Raw genomic sequence first — 17,479 nt, 5'->3', positions numbered from 1 at the left:
GTTGTTTGCTTTTTCATGCTTTATTGCTCATCTTTATAGACTAAAAGCTTATGCTTTCACAGAACAAGAAACTATAAAGACCATTCCTTGTTTATATTTTCAAGAATCTTTTATTTCTTTAGACATGTAAAAGTTATTGTATATTCTCTGATAATTCCAATATCTGAAATTTTTGCAGAATCTGTTCTTTCTGCTGGCTCTTGTGGTGGGTGCACTCCTGGTGCGTGTGAAAAAGCTTTTTAACATAGAGATGCTCATTTTCCTTGGGACTTGGCCTACATGAAATCACTGGAGCAGTGATTCTCAATCAGGGATGATGTTTCTACCACCACCACCCCTGGGACATCTGGCAACCTCTTGAGACATTTTAGTTGTCACAACTGAGGGTGTGAACAGAAGCCAGGGACGTCATCAACATCACACCGTAAGACAGCACCCCCCGCCCCCGACTTACTCAGCCCCAAACGTCACTAGTGGTTTGCAGAGGATGTGTCTGCTTCTGCCACCTGCCAACCTGGGGCCACTTAAACTTCTTCCCTGGAGGAGTCTAGGACCCACAGGTAGCCTGGTTTCAGACTGCAAACAAAGAGGACATGTGTTTACACCCTGGGTAGAGCACCGAGGACAAGGGGGGGTTCCATCCCTGAGTTGCCTTCCGTGTAGCCAGCTCATCTCACAGTGAAGGGGTGCTTCCTGCGGAAGGTCTCCTGGTGAAAGACAGCTGGGGCGGACACCGCGTTGTCTCATGTGAAGACAGCAGAGGGAATGCAGAACCTCCAGGCGGGGCAGACACCCCAGGGGACACCGCTGCCTCTTCCACTGTAATGGCTTCCTCAGATCCCTTTGCTCTGTCGTGGGGGGCTGGGCAGGGGTGAGCAAGGTGAAGCAGGGAGGGGGTGTTCTAGGAGATGGAACACCGTTTGCAAAGACCAGAGGTGGGAGGCTGGCTGTCCAGCTGCAGCCCAGCTACTGGCAGGGCCTGGGAAAGGCTGTGGAGGCTCAGCCCAGGGGCTGCCCTGAGCAATAGGATCATGGGAGGATCAAGAGTGGGGGGGGGTGGTACAGTTTCAGTTTTGGAAATGTCACGGGTTGCGTTTGGAGAAGCTGTGAGCAGACTCCCAGCGAGAGGGTGGACTCAGAGTCAGGTGCGAGGGACTGGTCGTGGGACGGAAGCGAGGGAGAGCAGATCCAAGAGCTCCTGGCGGGTAGGCCCCAAGCTCTCAATCGGGAGGACTTCTCCTGCGCTGGCCACTGCCCTGCATGTCCCAGGGGGTGCTGGGGGCCCTATCTTACTCTTCAAGACCCCATTCCCCTCTTGGCTCCCCTCCCACAGAGCCTGCGTGGGTCTAGACCTGGGGGGTCTTGGGCCACCCCACCCTCCCGAGGAGGGCGGCTTGCATGCTGGGCAGATTCGGGCCTGACCCAGGACAATCCCCCTCACTGTCTGCAAGTCCAGCGTGGGAAGCTCAGAGCTGGGGCAGAGGGGGCACCCAGCCGCCCTCACCCCGGACCTCTCCTCTGCCGCTGGCACCCTCCAGGGTTGTGGGAGTCCACGTGCCCAAACTCTCCTGGTTGATGGGGTCTCACAGCCCATGCCTGGGCCCTCCCCCGCCACCGCACAACCCAGCGGTGATGTCACGTCCTCAGTGTGGGACGCAAGTCCTTGTGGGGATGGCGGCATCCGTCACGAGGCCCCTCCGGGGTGGAGGCTCCCCGTTCGGGGCAGGCCTGGTGTAGGGGTGGGGAGTTGTCCCTGACAAGGACCCTGCCTCGTCTCTTCCTGGACCCCGTGGCTTTCCTGCTCTGTGTGGCTGAGCCAGCCGGAGTCTGACGCCGAGCTGGGGGGGTGGCGGACAGGGAGGGTGTGGAGGGGTCCCTACACCTGTGGGAACCTTGAATCATGTGGAGTAGGCCCTGATGGGGGTGCGTGGCCTACAAGGAACCTTGGGGGGCCCACCTGGGGGGCCCATGATGACATCTCTTGTGGGGACAGAGCCCTCCCGGGGGAAGACCTCACAGTGGGCGCTGCCGGGCGGCTCCGGCTGTCGTGCACGAGGCACCCTCTGCTGGCCGCAGCCGGAAGTGCAGCCTCGTGGGACCGGTACCTTTCCCTGGAGGCCCCAGGTCAGAGGACAGGCCCGTGTAACCGCCTGCCCAGAGCTGCCTGAGATCTGGTAAACATGAGGAGCCCCCACCGCCCACTGACAATGGCGGTAGCAGCTTCAGGCTATGTTAGCATAATGAGGCCCCACCCCGGTCTAGCCCCCCAAGGCTAGGGCCCAGTCCGTGTCCGGGGCCACAGCACATTCTGGCCACAGCCCACCCGCTGGCTCCACCTGGGGCTGGGGGGGCTGGGGGGGCTGGGGGAGCCCAGAATGCAAGAGAGGAAGAAACCTGTGTCCAGGCCAGTCAGGTGGTCTTCAGCCTAAGTGGGGCTCGAAGAGGTACCTGCCAGGCTGACGGCCAGGCCAGGCCCTAAGGGCTGTGTCCATGCCCACGGCCAGCTAGATGAAGGTGGAGTCCAAGGGCCCGGCATCCTGCTGGCTGAGGGCGCGCGCTTCAAACAGCTGCTTGATGAGGGCAGATTTTTCCTGCTCCAGTCGCGTGATACGCTCACTCTTGCTGGTCACCTCCTGGGCAGGCGGGAGGTCGGTCAGCGCCCACCAGGCCTCCGGCCCCCACCCCGACCCCTCCCTGCTCCTCACCTGGGTGAGGAGCCGGTTCTGCTCTTTCAGCATGAGGATGGTCTGCTGCTGCCAGCCTGGGGCTGAGGGCGAGGCGGGGGCCGGGGCCGGGCACGGGGGCCCCGAGGACAATGAAGGCAGAGCCTACGGGAGGGCATGGTCAGGCAGGCCCGGCGTTCCCAGGCACAGGGTGAGGGATGGCACCACGCTGGGCACGGGCCCTCTGCGGGGGCTGGGCGGCCTGGGGGCACTCACCCTGCCGGCACAGGCTGCAGCCAGCAGCTCCCCCAGGCGCCGGGCCACCTCCTGTACCTTGGGTAGCAGCCGGCCCAGTGGGAGGGGGCTCCCCTCACTGCCAAAGTCCTGGGAGGAGAGCAGGAAAGGGGACGGTCAGCGAGCAGGACCAGCCAAAGATCAGCCACCGTGCCTTGAGGGGGGTCCTCACAGGTGGCGCTTCTGCCCCCCACATTACTGCTTAGAGCAGGCAGGGAGCCCTCGGTGTTGCCGGCAGGGGATTCTGCCCTAGGGTGTGTGTGTGTGGGGGGGTGGTCCCAGCACCCTGGGGAGGGAATGTGCCCTGGAATAGGGCCATCCTGTGCCGCCCTGGGGTGCCTGGGCTTGGGGGGGTGCTTGCTGTGTCTAGGGACGGGGACAGCCCAGCCTTGGGCGGCGTCACTCACCGTGCTGGCCCTGCTCTGGCCCAGACGGCGCTGGCGCTCCTGCACGCGCTGCAGCTGTTGCTGGTACCAGTCACGGCCCTGCGCCATCAACTCAAGACCTTGCAGCAGCACCTCCTTCTCCTGCTCCAGCTCCCGCATCTGCTTCAGCTGCCCCGTGTGGGGGGCACACGTGCGAGTGAGCACGCAGACCGTGCACGCCTGCGCGGGCCTCCGTGTGTGCGTGAGGTACCACGGCCCACAGACCACCCCACGCCGGCACCGACCTGCCCGCACCCGTGCCTGGAAGCACAGCCCCCACAGAACACGGCCCTCCCTCGGCCCCTCCACACAGGCTTCCCCTGGGGAGCACAGGCAACACTCCCCAGCTCAGCAGCTCCCCTTCGGGCAAGCGGTGTGCACACGCAGCCGGTGAGCCGGGCTAACCCGGCGAAGGGGAGTCTCATGAAGCTGGCTGGTGCGGGGCCGTTCTGGGGAGGGGCTGTGCCCACTCCACATGCTTCGGCACACCCAGGCTGCTTCTCTCTAATGGACTTCTTCATCTGGCCCTGAGCCATCCCTCAAGTGGGTTCAAGCCCGCATGGGGAGACATGTTTGTAATTAACTGACATTCCAGCCCCCAGGACCCAGCTTTGGCTGCTACCTCCCAGGCGGAGGGGTGGTCAGGAGACCAAGCGTGGGGGCCAAGTGCAATCCCAGGCAAGATGGAGAATCGCCCAGAGCCCTCACTCACCAGGTCACAGTCCACACCGCTGGTGATGGTGTGTCTGCGACGTTCCCCTCGGGCACGGGGGGCCCGCTGGGCATCGCCCACGCCAAGCTCCCGGGGCCTGCAGGCCAGTGCACCTGCAGAGAGAGGCAAGGCCCTGGCTCATTTCCAGGCCTGCCTAGTCAAGCTCAGTGCCCCCCACTCCAAGCCAGGCAATGCAAAGCTGGGTGTCCAGGCCAACATGCCTCTGGGGTCATGGGCAGTTCGGAGCCTCTGCATGGATCCGCCCCATCTCAACCCATTCCAGGGGCGTGGGCAACTGGCTAGCCCTGCCCACACCTGGTCTCTGTGGGGTCTGGTTCCCCACTTGACCCCCACAAACTCGCCTTACCCCTATCTTGGGGAGGGCTGTCTGGCCCTTGAGGCTGCAATGTTTGCACACACGACACAAATGCGTGTGCCCCAGCAAGAGCGCCCCGAGGGCAAGGGCTTTACCCAGTTTGTCTAAGCATCCCCCATGCCCAGAGCACTTTGGGTACACCGCAGGGGCTCAAAGGCTGCTAGGTATAGGGTGAGTGAGCAGGGCCCCAGGCTTCCTTGCTTCTCTCTCCCTGTCTGCCGGGGCCTTTAAGGGTGGCAGGAGTTGGGGCAGGTGAAATGCGAGGGCACAGGTGGCCCAGACCTAACTTTTCCCGGGAAGGATAGAACAAAGTTGGGCCCACACATACGTGCAAACACTGTGCTCAGCACATAACTTAGGAGTTTCCATGGCTCAGGCATCCACCTGTAGCGGAGTCTGCTTAGGGGTGAACAGCCAGCGGGGCCAGCTGGCTTCCTTGGGGGATGGGGAGTGTATGCAGGGCAAGAGGGGAGGAGAGGGGTGCAGGTGTGGAGGGAATTGCCTTCCCCTGGCTCCTAGCCCTATCCCCCACGCCAGGCTCAGCCTCACAGGCTATGCCCCTGGCACTGGCTCCTAGCCCTATCCCCCACGCCAGGCTCAGCCTTACAGGCTATGCCCCTGGCACTGGCTCCTAGCCCTATCCCCCACGCCAGGCTCAGCCTCACAGGCTATGCCCCGGACATGTCCACAGGTTTGGCACCAGGTGGCAGGGCAGGCCTCCAGCCAGCCCAGTGATCGCGTCTCAACCTGCCTGTGCTACGTGGCTGGCAGAGAAGATACAGCAGAGGGAGGCTGGGGCGCAGGGAACAAACCCAGAACACCTGGGCTTGGTCTGGGGGCAGCTCCCAGATTCCCGGATGACAGCACACTGGGTGTTCAGTTGGATGACCAGCAGGCGCAGGGAGCCCTGTCCCCGTCTGGGCCCGAGCTAGCAGCCTGTACCCACTGGGCCAGGGCAGGCCTGGGTGCACTGAGCTCCAACCGGGCCAAAGAAGGGGGACCTGGATCTCTGGGGTGGGGGGCTCTGTGTGGTATGGGGGCTTTCCCTTCCTGGGAAGCCGGGGGATCTTGGAGCTCCAGATTTGGCACCCCACACACATGCCATGCCTCTTGTCTGGGCCTCTGCTTGTAAAGGTGACAAGTGAGAGGCTGGCCTGAGCCTAAAGCTGCCCCATGGGGAGCACTAGCCACCTGCCCAGCCCTGCGTCTATCCTCAGAGGGGTGCCCAGGGGGTGCAGGCATGCAGGCTGAATGCCCTGAGGGGTTTGGACCCGGCCCCCATCCATAATGCAGGTGCTATTCCCAGAGCAGACACTAGAGGGGCCCACAGGGGTCGTTCAGCCATCTCCTGTCACTGCCATGCCAACTGGACTGGAAGCCAGGCAAGGACCCAGCTGACCATCCACGGGGGGCTGCATCTGGGTCTCCCCCTGGTGTCAGCCCGGTAGGCCTTGAAGATTGGGCTGGAGACCCACCCACCCACCACTTGACTTTTCCTGGCAACCAGGCCAGGTCCTCCTGGGACACCTCCACCTGCCTCAGTGGTGGCGGCAGTGGGCCCAGCCCTCTTGGTGGAGCTGCCAAACTAAGCACCCAAAAAGGCAGAGAGGGCCCCTCTCAGTCGGGGTAGCCTCTCTCCTCTGAACTAGAGGGAAACTCCTCTGCCTAGGCTGTTATCAGAGATGCGACTGAGAGCCTTAGTGTCCCCAGGTGTGGGGCAGGAATCCCCAGTGCTCAGCTCAGTCCGGGTAGGGCGACTTCCTGGTGGAGTTTGGAGTCACCCACCCGCCCCTTGGCCCTGGCAGCCTCCCACGGTGGCGGGGGAGGGGTTGGCCTGCCTCCGGCCCCGGAGCACACCGGGGAAGGCAAGAGGGCCCCTTCCCTCTAGGCGCTGACGGCCCTTGGGGCCACTTAGAGCTGCCCGCCCCCGTCCCCCGCTGTAGGAGAGGCGCCTGGCCTGAGGCGCAGGTCGCAGGGATGGGGGGGGGGCGCCGACAGCTATGAAGCGGGGCTGGAAGCCGCCCCGCACTCACCAGAGTCTGCGCTCGGGCTCCGCTCCAGCGCCGCGACCTGGGGCCGCTCGGGCTCCGCGGAACCCGGCGCTGCCTCTGCTGGCCCGCACAGCTTCTCCAGGCTCCGGGACGCGCCGCCGGGGCCGGTCGGCGGGGGCCGCGAGCCCAGGGGTAGGGGCTTCCTCTCCAGGACGGTCCGCGGCTCGTCGGCCGGCGCGAACACCAGGCGCGTCGGCGGCGGCGGCTGCTGACCCCCGGGCCGCGCCGGGCAGCCTCCCCGGGCGGGGGCGCGGGCCTGGCCCCGCGGGCCGCCGTCGGCGCTCAGCAGCGAGGTGCGCAGGCCAGCCACGAAGCGCTCGAAGGTCAGGTAGCCGCTGGCCGGGGCCACCTGGCGCAGGCCCTCGAGCACGCCGCGGGGTAACTCGCGCGCGTCCGCGCCCTGCCAGCGGGACTCGATCTCGCGCAGGTGCACGCAGCCGCGCCGCCGGTCGTCCAGGATGTCGAAGAGGGTGCGCAGGCTCTGCAGAAAGGCGCGCGGCAGCCCCTCGGTGCCGGGCGCGGCGGGGAGCCCGCGGCCCGGCTCGGCCATGGCGGCTCCGGCCATGCGCGGCCGCCGCCGGGCTCAGTCCCCGGCTCCGTCCCCGGCTCGGTCCCCGCGCGGCCCGACGGCGGGGCCCAGGCGGCGCGCGCAACGCGCCGCGACAATAGCTGCGACTTTTTGAATGGACCCTCCTCGTGGCGTCAGCGCTCATTAGCATTCGCGGCGGCCATTGGCCGAAGCCGGCCCGTCTGCTCCCGGATTGGCTGAGAGGCCGCCAGCCCGGTTTGATTTTCCGCCGAGGACCCCGCCCCGCGCGCTCCCGCCGCCGTGCCGGCTGCGGCCGGGGATGCGCAGAGGCCCGGGACCAGCGTGGGGCGGGGGCGGGGTCCCGCAACTCGGCCCCCCTGGGCCTCGCGGGTCGGGGAGAGAGCCCCGAGCGGACCCCTCTCAGCTCTCCCCGCCACCCGCAGCCCTCTCGCCGCGGTTCGGCCCTCTCCGAGGGGCGGGGCCTGGGGCCCTACGGAAAACCTGTCTCCTGTGGCCTCGTGGGGGTAAGGATGGGGAGCACACCTCCTCCAGGGATTCACCTTCCCCTCCTGGCTCCCCTGGGGACTCTTCGCCCCCTACTCGGGGTCCCCTGGCCCAGGCACCCCGACTCTGGGGCCCATTTACCGGGAAAGTCCCAAGAGGACTGTGGGCTCCAGCCAGATGGGCGCTTCCCGTCACAGAGGCCTCTCTGTCCACAGTGCTGCTGGCTCCTCCCCTTGTCCCTGGGGACGGCCTGGCCTTTCCTGCCTACTGCAGGACAAAGCCACTTTTTCCTGTATCCCCAGATCCCCATCTGGTGACCCGCTCTCCTCTGCTTCCACAGCCCTCTGCTCCAGCCTCTTCCTCTGGCTGGACACTTCCTGCAGCGGCTCCCTGACTCTCACAGCCTCTGCAGGCCAGCGGCAGCCCTGTGTCCCCAGCGGCCCCTGCTTCATTTCCAGCCAGGATCCCGTCCTTCCGTCTGGCCAGTCTGGGAGGGGGCTGGAGCTTAGCCCCCTGTCTCTTCAAGAAGAGAACTTCCTCCTGTTAGGGTAGTAAAATGAATTTCTTCCTGCCCAGGAATGTGAGGTCAGCTGGGACAGGTGCTATGTTCGGGAGAGTTCCCCGAGTCAGGGCTTCCTGACTCCATTCTAAATGAGGCTTCCCTTTATTAATTTCATATCCCTCAAAGTTGGGGCTCCCTTGTGGTAAGGAATTTTGGAAAGACCTAGAAAGCTGTGAGCCTGGTGTTTCCCCACGGAGCCTGACCCATCCCCGCCTTCCCTTTAGTGGCAGGACCAAAGTCCCAGCATTCAAGCCGTTTGTCCTGCAGCCCTCCTGCCCTCCTACCCCCCTTCCAGCACACCCGGCCCCGTCCCTCATCCTTAGGGTACCCAGCAGTCCCTCACCTTGGGCCCTTGCACGTGGTAGCTCTCCCACCAGGAACACCTTTGCCTGTCTGCTCCGGGCTGACCCCTCTGCATCCTTTGAAACTCCACTCAGGTACCTGACCCACACCTTGGAAGCTGTAGTCCTGATCTTCAAAGCATGAGGCTGCCTTCTAATGATGGTGCTTCCGTCCCCATGAGTCCCTCCCTGTGCTTTCTGGAAGCAGGACAGGGCTGCCCCACGGCCTAGCATGAGTCTGGCCCACAGTGGAGGCTTAGTGGGTGGCCCACACATGGGAAGCCTCATCCTGTGGAAACGCCACCCTTGGGTGGGATGGGGAGGCCTGGAGACAGCTCCGTGGGGGTTCGTGCCAGTGGCCAGCAGCAGCAAGCCATGCTGCTACAGCTCAGGACAGCGGCACCCAGGCCAGGCCCCTGTGAATCTGAGCCCACCACAGAGAGAGAACAAGGCCTTCTCAGAGCATCAGGAACCGTGGGGGAGGAGGCCCGCGGTCTGTGGGCTTCCTGGTGGGCTTCCCTGGCTAGGCACTGGTGGAAGGTATGAAGACACTGGAGTCGGTACCAGCTCTGGGTGTGGGACTAAGGCGTGGTCCCCTGTACTTCCTGTCCTGAATTCTGACCACTTCCTCCTTCTACCGCATTTTCCAGCCTGGTCCAACACTTTCCCAGCTCTGTACCTTTCAGTGTTGCTGTCACCCCCAGGGGCCTCCCAGAGCCCCAGACCAAGTGGGGCCCCTGTGGTTTTTGAGGTGCCAGCCCCAGTTGTAATTATGTTCTCACTGTGCCAGCTTGGAGCTCCCTGGAGGTGGATGGTGGGGCCCTCTGTCCCCAGCCTCACATAGTCACTGTGCCTGTTCCAGGTTCTCTGGTCTCCATCCTGTAGTAACAACCGGGGACCCATGCTGGCCTCTGGACCCTGGCTCCCCTGAACCCTCTGGATGAAGCCCTAGGGCACAAGAAAGGTGATTCCTGGGTCACAAGCCTGCCTTTGCCAGGTTGTCCAGGAGCTTGGTGCTCACTTCTCCCTCGCCGACACCCCCAGCCGTCTGCCCAGGTGGGCCAGCTCTCCTTCTCTTGCCCCTCAGGTGCCTCTGGCTACCCAGCCTCAACTGTCCAAACCCTTCTGATCTCAGCCCCAGCCCCCATCTTTAAGCGAGATTTGGGGGTCACTCTGAGATGAACTCTGAGTTCATGTGACACCTGCCTTCAAGGGCACATGTGCAGGGGGTGAGAGTTCCCATGGACTCTGGCCTGGGGTGTGGAGCCCACTCTGCTTCTGGGCTCCCTACCTTCCATGCACACCCTCCGTCTCTAACATGTACCCTTCAACTACCACAAATGATTGAAGCAGACCATTCATACATTCATTCGCTCATCCAGCAAGCAGTCCCTGAACACTTGATGTGGCCCAGTCACTGAGCTAGGTGTGGGATCCAACACTCACTCATTCATTCAACAAACATTTACTGAGTACCTACCATGTGCTGGGCAATGATCTAAGGTGATGGGGCAGAGCAGTGAACCAAACTACCTCCAGCTCTCCTGGAGTTTCCTTTCCTTGGGGGAGCCGGGCAGCAGAGAATGCAGAAAGGCAAGAAGGAACAGAGACGAATGGGAGGGTGCTCTCTGAGCCAACATGACCCAGGAGGGTCTACGCAAGGAGGCAACACATGAATAGAGACCTGGCAAAGTGGGGCAGGAGGTCACTTTCTCAGAAAGAGTAGTCCAGGCAGGAGGAACAGCAAGTGCAAAGGCCCTGTGGCAGGTCTAAGGCTACTCTTGGAAGATATCTTCTTTCAGGTCCACCAGGACTTAGAGTGGGTCCCCAGGGGGTGGTGGGAAGCTCTGCTTCCTAACCCAGGAAGGGGGTGTGTGGGAGTCTCTGTGCAGAACCTGCCTGCAAAGAGATACAATTGCCTTAACAGAGGTTAACTGGGGCAGGCCTGAGAGAGATGTTATTTTCCCTTTCAGGTCCCAAAGTGCCATTTGAATTTGTTTTACCCTTGAGCATGTATTACTTTTAGACTTAATAAAACTAATTTCTAGAAGAAAGCTTTGTCCCAAAATGGCCAAAGCTACTCACTATTTTTCATGAGGGAGTTTATAAACAGCAGGGTATCTATATCTATTGATCTATATATTTTTAAATAAACGGCAAGATATATTAAACTCTGATAGTTAATATAACATGGCAGGGCGAAGGGCTGCTCCTGAGCGGTTCTGGTTACATGGCAATGAGGAGGAGGGATGTGAAGGAGGAAGCCCTCAAGGATGCAGGGTGGCCTTCTTGGGGGTCCTTGCTGGCATCCAGACGCCTGACCCTACTGCTGATCTGGCTCTATCCTTCCCAGCCCAGCCGCCAAGAGTCTTGGTCAGTGCAAATGGCCACATGCAGGGACAGACCCTAGCCTCCCCCTCAGGTGTCCTGACCGTCAGGGCTGTGGGTCCAGAAGGGGGTGCGTTAGAGCTGAAGTCAGTCCTCACGTGCCCGGGCCAGGGGCGTCGCAGATCCCGTGAGGGGGCTTCCCGACTCGGGGCGCCCCGGGCCCCTATGCCCCAGGCGTCCCGGCGCCCTGACTCGGCCCCTCCGTGTCCGGCGGCGGGCGAGACCCCAGCGCTCGCCGGCCGCGGCCGAGCGGACGGGGGCGGGGTCAGGGCCGGAGAGGGGCGGGGTCGAGGCGGGGCGCCCTGGTCCCGCCTCTCTGGGGTCGTCACCGCCCGCTGGGTCCCGTGACGCCCGTAGGAGCGCGCCGGTCACGAGTACCCGCGCGGCCGACAGCGGCGACATGGCCTCGGAGCGGGAGGTCCGCGCCCGGCTGCAGCGCGCTGGCCAGGAACACCTGCTGCGCTTCTGCGCCGAGCTGGCGCCGGGGCCACGCGCCGCCCTCCTGGCGGAGCTGGGGGCGCTGGAGCCCGAGGCGCTGAGCGAGCACTGCCGGCGCGCGGCTGCAGCCTGCGCGCACCCCCCGGGCCCGCCGCCCGACCTGGCCGCGCGCCTGCGGCCCCTGCCCCCCGAGTGCGTGGGCAGCGCGACCCGGTGCGACCCGGAGATGCGGCGGCTCTGGGAGGAGGAAGGTAGGCGGGGCGGGGGTCCCGGACGGCGTGGGCCTGGCCGGCGGAGGGGGTCTGGCCCCAAGTGGGGGGATAGGAGAGGTTGTACTGGGAGGAGTTAAGCGTGCCTCACTGCTTTGTGGAGTGCCCTTTCACTCGCAGCTCGCGACTGCGGTGTGGGGCTCCAAACGCTGCCAAGGTGGTAGCCGACCCCAGGCGGCTTGCCCTCGGGAGAGAGAGTGCTTTGTGCAGGTGCACCTGTCTAGCCAGCAGCCCAGCCCGCAGGCGTATTGACCGCGGGGAACCCTTGCACAGTTGCACTCGCTCCCTTTCACATCAGCGCTGGCCCAGGTGCACTCTTGGCCGCACAGGTGAGGCAGGTGCTCCTGGAGGGAAGCCTGCCCAGGGCCCCCACTGCACTGCTCTGACCAGCCTGACCTGGTGTTCCTTCTGAAGGACCCAGGCTGGGAATGAACCCTGGAGGACATCATCAGGACCCCGATGGGTCCGGACAAGGTGGGGCGTGGGTGGGGCCCTGGCCCACAGGGGATCAGAATGTTATTTGGAAGCTTCTGTTCTGTGGCTCTCAGAAGTCTTAGAGTCCTAGACCCAGGTGTGGCTTGCTCTCAGGTGAAGGGGGGGTTGTGTGGCAGGCCCCAGGTGTCCCCCTCATGGCACCCTGCACCTCCAGGTTTCCGCCAGATCGCCCTGAACAAGGTGGCCGTGCTGCTGCTGGCCGGGGGGCAGGGCACTCGCCTGGGCGTGACCTACCCCAAAGGCATGTACCAGGTGGGGCTGCCCAGCCAGAAGACCCTGTATCAGCTGCAGGCGGAACGGATTCAGCGGGTGGAGCAGCTTGCTGGCCAGCGCCATGGGACCCGCTGCACCATCCCCTGGTGTGCCTTCTCTGCATTGTCTTGTCCCCAGAATGACCCGCGGCCCCTGTAGCCCCAGCCCTGTCCCACACCCAGACCCGGACCCCAGGGCCAGCCCCTGTCACACCCTGGCCTGCTCAGCCTTGCCTCCCCTCGAAGGTACATCATGACGAGTGAGTTCACGCTGGCGCCCACGGCCAGGTTCTTCAAGGAGCATGACTTCTTCCACCTGGACCCCAACAACGTGATCATGTTTGAGCAGCGCATGCTACCTGCTGTGACCTTTGATGGCAGGGCCATCCTGGAGCAGAAAGACAAGGTTGCCATGGCCCCAGGTATGCCCCACCCCTGAGCCAGGGAAGGACTGTCTGGCTAGAACAAGGAGCCAATTAGAGGTCAGGAGGCCTGTGGCAGAGGCCAGAATCGTATGCCTGAAGGCTGTGTGGTCCCGGGTGAGTGGCCTCTCCTCTCTGGGCCGTGGTCCCCATCTGTCCCATGAAACAACCATAGGGCTACTTGGATAGTGATGGAGAGCCGCCTCAGGTGCAAGGTCCAGCCCCAGGGGCCTCCCCTGCCTCCAGCATGCCCGGGACTAGATGGCTGAAGCCCCGCCGGAGTCCTCCAGAGAGTGGTCCCTCCCTCTGCAGATGGCAATGGGGGACTGTACTGTGCACTGTCAGACCACCAGATTCTAGAGGACATGGGGCGGCGGGGAGTGGAGTTCGTGCACGTGTACTGTGTGGACAACATCCTCGTGCGGCTGGCTGACCCTGTCTTCGTCGGTTTTTGCGTGCTTCGAGGTGCAGACTGTGGGGCCAAGGTGAGCCCGCCCTGCCAGCCTTGCCCAGCCCCCTCCGCCCAGCCCTGCCCCCGGTCCACCTGGCCCCACCCCAGCCAGCCTTCCCACCCCGGGCCTTGGCTGCAGGTGGTGGAAAAGGCGGACCCCGAGGAGCCCGTGGGTGTGGTGTGCCAGGTGGACGGGGTCCCCCAGGTGGTGGAGTACAGTGAGATTAGCCCCGAGACTGCGCAGCTTCGTAGGCCCGATGGGAGCCTGCTCTACAGCCTGGGCAACATCTGCAACCACTTCTTCACCCGAGACTTCCTCCAGATGGTCAGCAGGTGGGCTCTGCAGGTGGCCGCGGGTGCTGGCCAGAGTGGCCTGAGCCAAGTGGGGCTGTGGGTTGGGCTGCAGAAAGGCCCTGCATTTCGACAAGCCCGGGGCCCCAGAGCCCTGGCAGCTGCGTCCGTGAGGCTCTGGGGCCACGTCGGCCGGCTCTCCCCGCCATGCCGTGGCGGTTGCCTGCAGGCACCACCCCTTAGCCTGTGGCTTACCAGCTGCCATTTCATCTGGGCGGGGACGTGGCCACTGGGGCCTGTCTCTCTCTCGGGCCGGGAGGGGGGTGCAAGGGATGCCTGTGCCTTCCGGAGACCGGGCTCAGCGCCAGCGCTCCTACCAGCTGTCTTGCCTGGCTGGGTGTGCGGAGAGGTGGGGATGGCGCTCCCGGCGGCTCCCGTACGGCAGGCTCCCCGCCGGGAGCGCCATCCCGTCTGAACTGTGTCTTTCCTTCTCTTGTCCTCCTGTGCCCCCAGCAAGTTTGAGCCCTTGCTGAAGCCACATGTGGCTGTGAAGAAGGTCCCATACGTGGATGAGGAGGGAAATCCGGTAAAGCCGATAAAACCAAACGGGATAAAGATGGAGAAGTTTGTGTTTGATGTGTTCCAGTTTGCTAAGTTAGTGGCAGAAGTCATTTATTTTTTCCTTCTTCCCTCTCTCTGTTTTGGTGGTGGGTTCTGAGGCCTCGTTGCGCCGGGAAGTGGAGGCTCGCGGGGGACACAGTGGGAGCGCCCCTTTGCAGTGGGGAGTAGGGGCTGTAGGCAGGCTCAGGGAGAAGGCCAGAGGAAGCAGCCCCTGTGGTGTGAGCCTGGCAGCATCTGGGGTGGCCGCAATCTTTGGGGCTTTGTACCCTGGGAGACACCCCTGCCCCTCCTGAGCCTTCCGTCTGTCCCTCCTAAGCCCTCTGTCTGCTCCTGGCCTGGGTTTAGGAGGCTGTTTCCAGGCCAGGTGGCTGGGGGACTTCCAGGGGGTGTGGCCCTCACCCTGGGGTCCCGGGATCTGGGCGTTTGGCTGGTGGGAATGGAAGGACTTCAAGCAGCCTCAGAGGCAAAGACGCATGCAGTGCCTGTGGGCCTCCTCCACGGAGGCGACCCCCATTTAGTCATTGGAACCCCAGCACAGCCTTCACCTGCCCAGCACCGGGGCCTCTGGGCCAGGACTTCAGGTCACTGGTTCTTTTCCACACAGGAGCTTCGTGGCCTTTGAGGTGTCCCGGGAGGAGGAGTTCTCTCCGTTGAAGAATGCTGCCTCGGCTGCCAGGGACAACCCCGCCACGACTCGGTGTGCCCTGCTCATGCAGCATTACCGCTGGGCCCTGCAGGCAGGGGCCCACTTCCTGGATGCCTATGGGGCCCGGCTCCCTGAACTGCCCAGGTGAGTGTGGGCCTCAGCATGCCCTCCAAAGGACAAGGGAGTCCTGTTCCAGGCCCCGGCCCCAGGGCCTTGCGGGCTGTGCTGCGGTCTGAGCTGTGGCGGGGGCTCGAGCTCCACACCACGCTGAGTACAGGTGGCCCGGTGCCCTGCCTGGCCATACAGCGGCTGCCTGCAGCCTGGGGCCCAGCCCCTCGAGGTCAGCTCAGGGCCCGGGGTGAGCTGGGTGGCTGCCACCCTTGCTAACTCACTCATAAGCTTTGAAACCAAGACCTAGCCATGACATTTGGAAGATAGCAAGGCAGGTCCCTCTTCAGGGCTGGCAAAGGAAAGGACGTGAGGTTTCTCTGTCCTCAGGTATCTGCAGCCAACACCTGTATCTGGCGGCCCAGGTGCTGTGTGGGGGCCTGTGGGCTGAGGGGTGTTTTCCTGCCCAAATAAGAGCCTGTAACTTGGGCAGGGGCAGTGTGCTCAGGGCGCTGAGTGTGCAGAGGCAGGGGGTATAGCCGAACAAAGAACTTGGGGAGCAGGGTCCAGCAAGCACAGCGCAGGGCACGCGCCCAGGACCATGTGCTGACACACGGGTTCCCGCAGCCTGCCCAGCAGCAGAGAGCCCCCCGCCATCTGTGAGATCTCGCCCTTGGTGTCCTACTCTGGAGAGGTGAGCGCCCACTGGCCCACGTGGGCTTTCTGGGATAGGGCATGCATGATCGGGGGGGGGGGGCTGGGGAGAAGTGGGTGCTGGGGTAGAAAGTCAGAGATCTGACTCAGTCTACCTATAAGGAAATAGTTTAAGTTACAGAGGATCTTCCGGGACATGGGGTGAGTGACGAAAAAGAGGCCCTCATAGGTCTTGGGGGGGCCAGGAGGATGTCAGCTGGGGTCAGAGTTTGGGGTTCTGGCCAGGAAGACTTTATGGGAGCCTTGCTGAGGGAGGAATGCTGGCCCCAACCCTCTGAGAAGATCTAGCCAGAGCTTGCCCAAATGTCTCATAAGAGCCTGGGTCTAGAAGTGGCATCCAACCATTGCTACTGGAAGCCTCTCTGGCCCTACCCCACACTAGCTCGAGGTGAATTTGTACCCCCTTAAGGACTGAGAGGTGAATATGAGGCCATCATGACTTTCTTGTTTCCAGGGTCTGGAGGAATACCTGCAAGGCCGGGAGTTCCGGTCCCCACTCATCCTGGATGAGAACCAGGCCAGGGCTCTGCAGCTCTGACTCAATCCCAGAACTGCCAACCCTGGGGCCTGAGGGGCACGGACACGGGTACCTCCACCGGGGTGGGGCCCCTCCCATCACCGGCACCGAGGACAGAAATGACCCCAGGCTCCTGGGGACCAACGAGGGCTCCTTGTCTGCGCTCCAGGCTGTGGGGTCTGGGCGGGAGGCAGAGGTGTGGCGTCCTCGGTCAGAACAGAGGCCCCCCCGGAGGACCGATGGCACATCTAGCCCTACACGCACATCCGCTTGCTGAGGAGTGCCAGCCACTCGAGCTTTCCTGCAGATGCACAGATGAGGCAACGAGAGGGAGGGGGGCGGTGTCTCTCCCTCACAGGGCGCTGTGTCTAAGGTGGGGCCCCCTCCCTCCCTCTCTAGCAGCTGAACCATACCTGCGGTGAGGCTGGGGGAGGGTTCACAGCCCAGCCCCCCAACTTCCCACCACCCCCCTCCCGCACACAGCCTGCACACCCAAAGCTGGATCCCTCAAGTTCCCTCAGACGCCTCGGCTCCTCGGCCACGTCTGCGGTTGGTCCAGGCTGCTGAATTGTACGTGCTTCCCCCAAGAACCAGCAGCACCAATGCCAGTGGCCTCACGTGGTGGTTCATCAAGCTGAAATATAACCAGCCAAGGAGCTCCAGCCCTCGACCAGCTTGCCAGTAGCTTCCGACACATCTTGGTGCTCACGTCCTCCCGTGCTCTCTGGAGGGAGACACAGCCTCACCTATGGGTCCACGAGCCCTGCGCTGCACCCCCGCACCCTGACAGAGGCTGGGGGAAACCCGCAGGCCCAGGCCCTGAGCCCCTGCCTGGCCTTGCTGCTCCGGGCCCCCGTGCCTTCTTTTCCCTCCGGAAAGCAACAGAGGGGTGCCAAGCTCCCCACTGACGTGGACAGCGGCATGAGTTGCAGCCTGCTGCCAAACCTGGCCACCTGCCACCTGCCCCCAGCCCCTCCACGGCAGCCCACACCCCCGTGCAAGCTGTGCTTTCCCCAGGGGGAGCACGTTCCCTGGACAGCGGGTTCACGTGCAGCTGATTCCCCCAGCAGCTTGCGGGGGGCGGGAGACCCGTCCACGCACCCTGACCTGGGCAAGAGGGCAGGGGAGGGCCACGCCCAAAGCCCAGGGGAGGACTTTGCTCCCACCCAGGTTCTGCCAGCCCTTTGCAAACCTCAGAGTTGAACCGTGTGCCTTAGGACCCTTATCCCAGCTGCTCCACAGGCAAGCAGAGGGCCCGGGACAGAGGAGGGTCCGCCAAGGTGGAGGTCCAGGTCCAGGGTCCTGCCCACAGCCGCTGCTCCTCACCGTCACAGCTGAGCAACCGTGAAACCTCTTTTCTACACTAGGTGGAAAAGACTCCTGAAGCAGCTTGCTTTGAAGGGCACGGTTT

At 63.4% G+C, this 17,479-nt stretch overlaps 2 protein-coding genes across 5 annotated transcripts; one reads left to right on the top strand and one right to left on the bottom strand.

The window, feature by feature from the left end:
- Positions 1 to 114: 114 nt before the first annotated feature.
- Positions 115 to 7,143, bottom strand: SAPCD2 (suppressor APC domain containing 2). Its single transcript, XM_027615978.1, has 6 exons — positions 6,504 to 7,143; positions 4,095 to 4,207; positions 3,365 to 3,511; positions 2,940 to 3,047; positions 2,706 to 2,828; positions 115 to 2,633 (listed from the first exon to the last, which is right to left on the bottom strand). The coding sequence occupies exons 1-6, from the start codon at positions 7,084 to 7,086 to the stop codon at positions 2,505 to 2,507; spliced, it is 1,203 nt and encodes a 400-aa protein (XP_027471779.1). The 5' UTR covers positions 7,087 to 7,143; the 3' UTR covers positions 115 to 2,504.
- A 211-nt stretch (positions 7,144 to 7,354) lies between these two features.
- UAP1L1 (UDP-N-acetylglucosamine pyrophosphorylase 1 like 1) lies at positions 7,355 to 16,366 on the top strand. 4 transcript variants are annotated; one of them, XM_035723604.1, is made up of 9 exons: positions 7,355 to 7,574; positions 7,895 to 8,102; positions 12,202 to 12,406; positions 12,545 to 12,720; positions 13,033 to 13,205; positions 13,311 to 13,504; positions 13,976 to 14,116; positions 14,688 to 14,873; positions 16,006 to 16,366. In XM_035723604.1, exons 3-9 carry the CDS (start codon positions 12,291 to 12,293, stop codon positions 16,343 to 16,345), a joined length of 1,326 nt encoding a protein of 441 aa, XP_035579497.1. In that variant the 5' UTR covers positions 7,355 to 7,574; positions 7,895 to 8,102; positions 12,202 to 12,290; the 3' UTR covers positions 16,346 to 16,366. The 4 variants fall into 4 exon arrangements, with proteins under 4 accessions (XP_035579497.1, XP_035579498.1, XP_035579496.1 ...); XM_035723603.1 differs by lacking the exons at positions 7,355 to 7,574; positions 7,895 to 8,102 and adding exons at positions 11,223 to 11,534; positions 15,465 to 15,531 and having other exon boundaries at positions 16,006 to 16,238; XM_035723605.1 differs by lacking the exons at positions 7,355 to 7,574; positions 7,895 to 8,102 and adding an exon at positions 8,136 to 9,513.
- The last annotated feature ends 1,113 nt before the right edge of the window (positions 16,367 to 17,479 follow it).

This window comes from Zalophus californianus, chromosome 13 (genome assembly GCF_009762305.2).
Source record: "Zalophus californianus isolate mZalCal1 chromosome 13, mZalCal1.pri.v2, whole genome shotgun sequence".
In the NCBI taxonomy this organism is placed as follows: domain Eukaryota; kingdom Metazoa; phylum Chordata; class Mammalia; order Carnivora; family Otariidae; genus Zalophus; species Zalophus californianus.
Note: the sequence above shows the minus strand (reverse complement) of the source record. Positions and strands in the feature narration are given on the sequence as shown.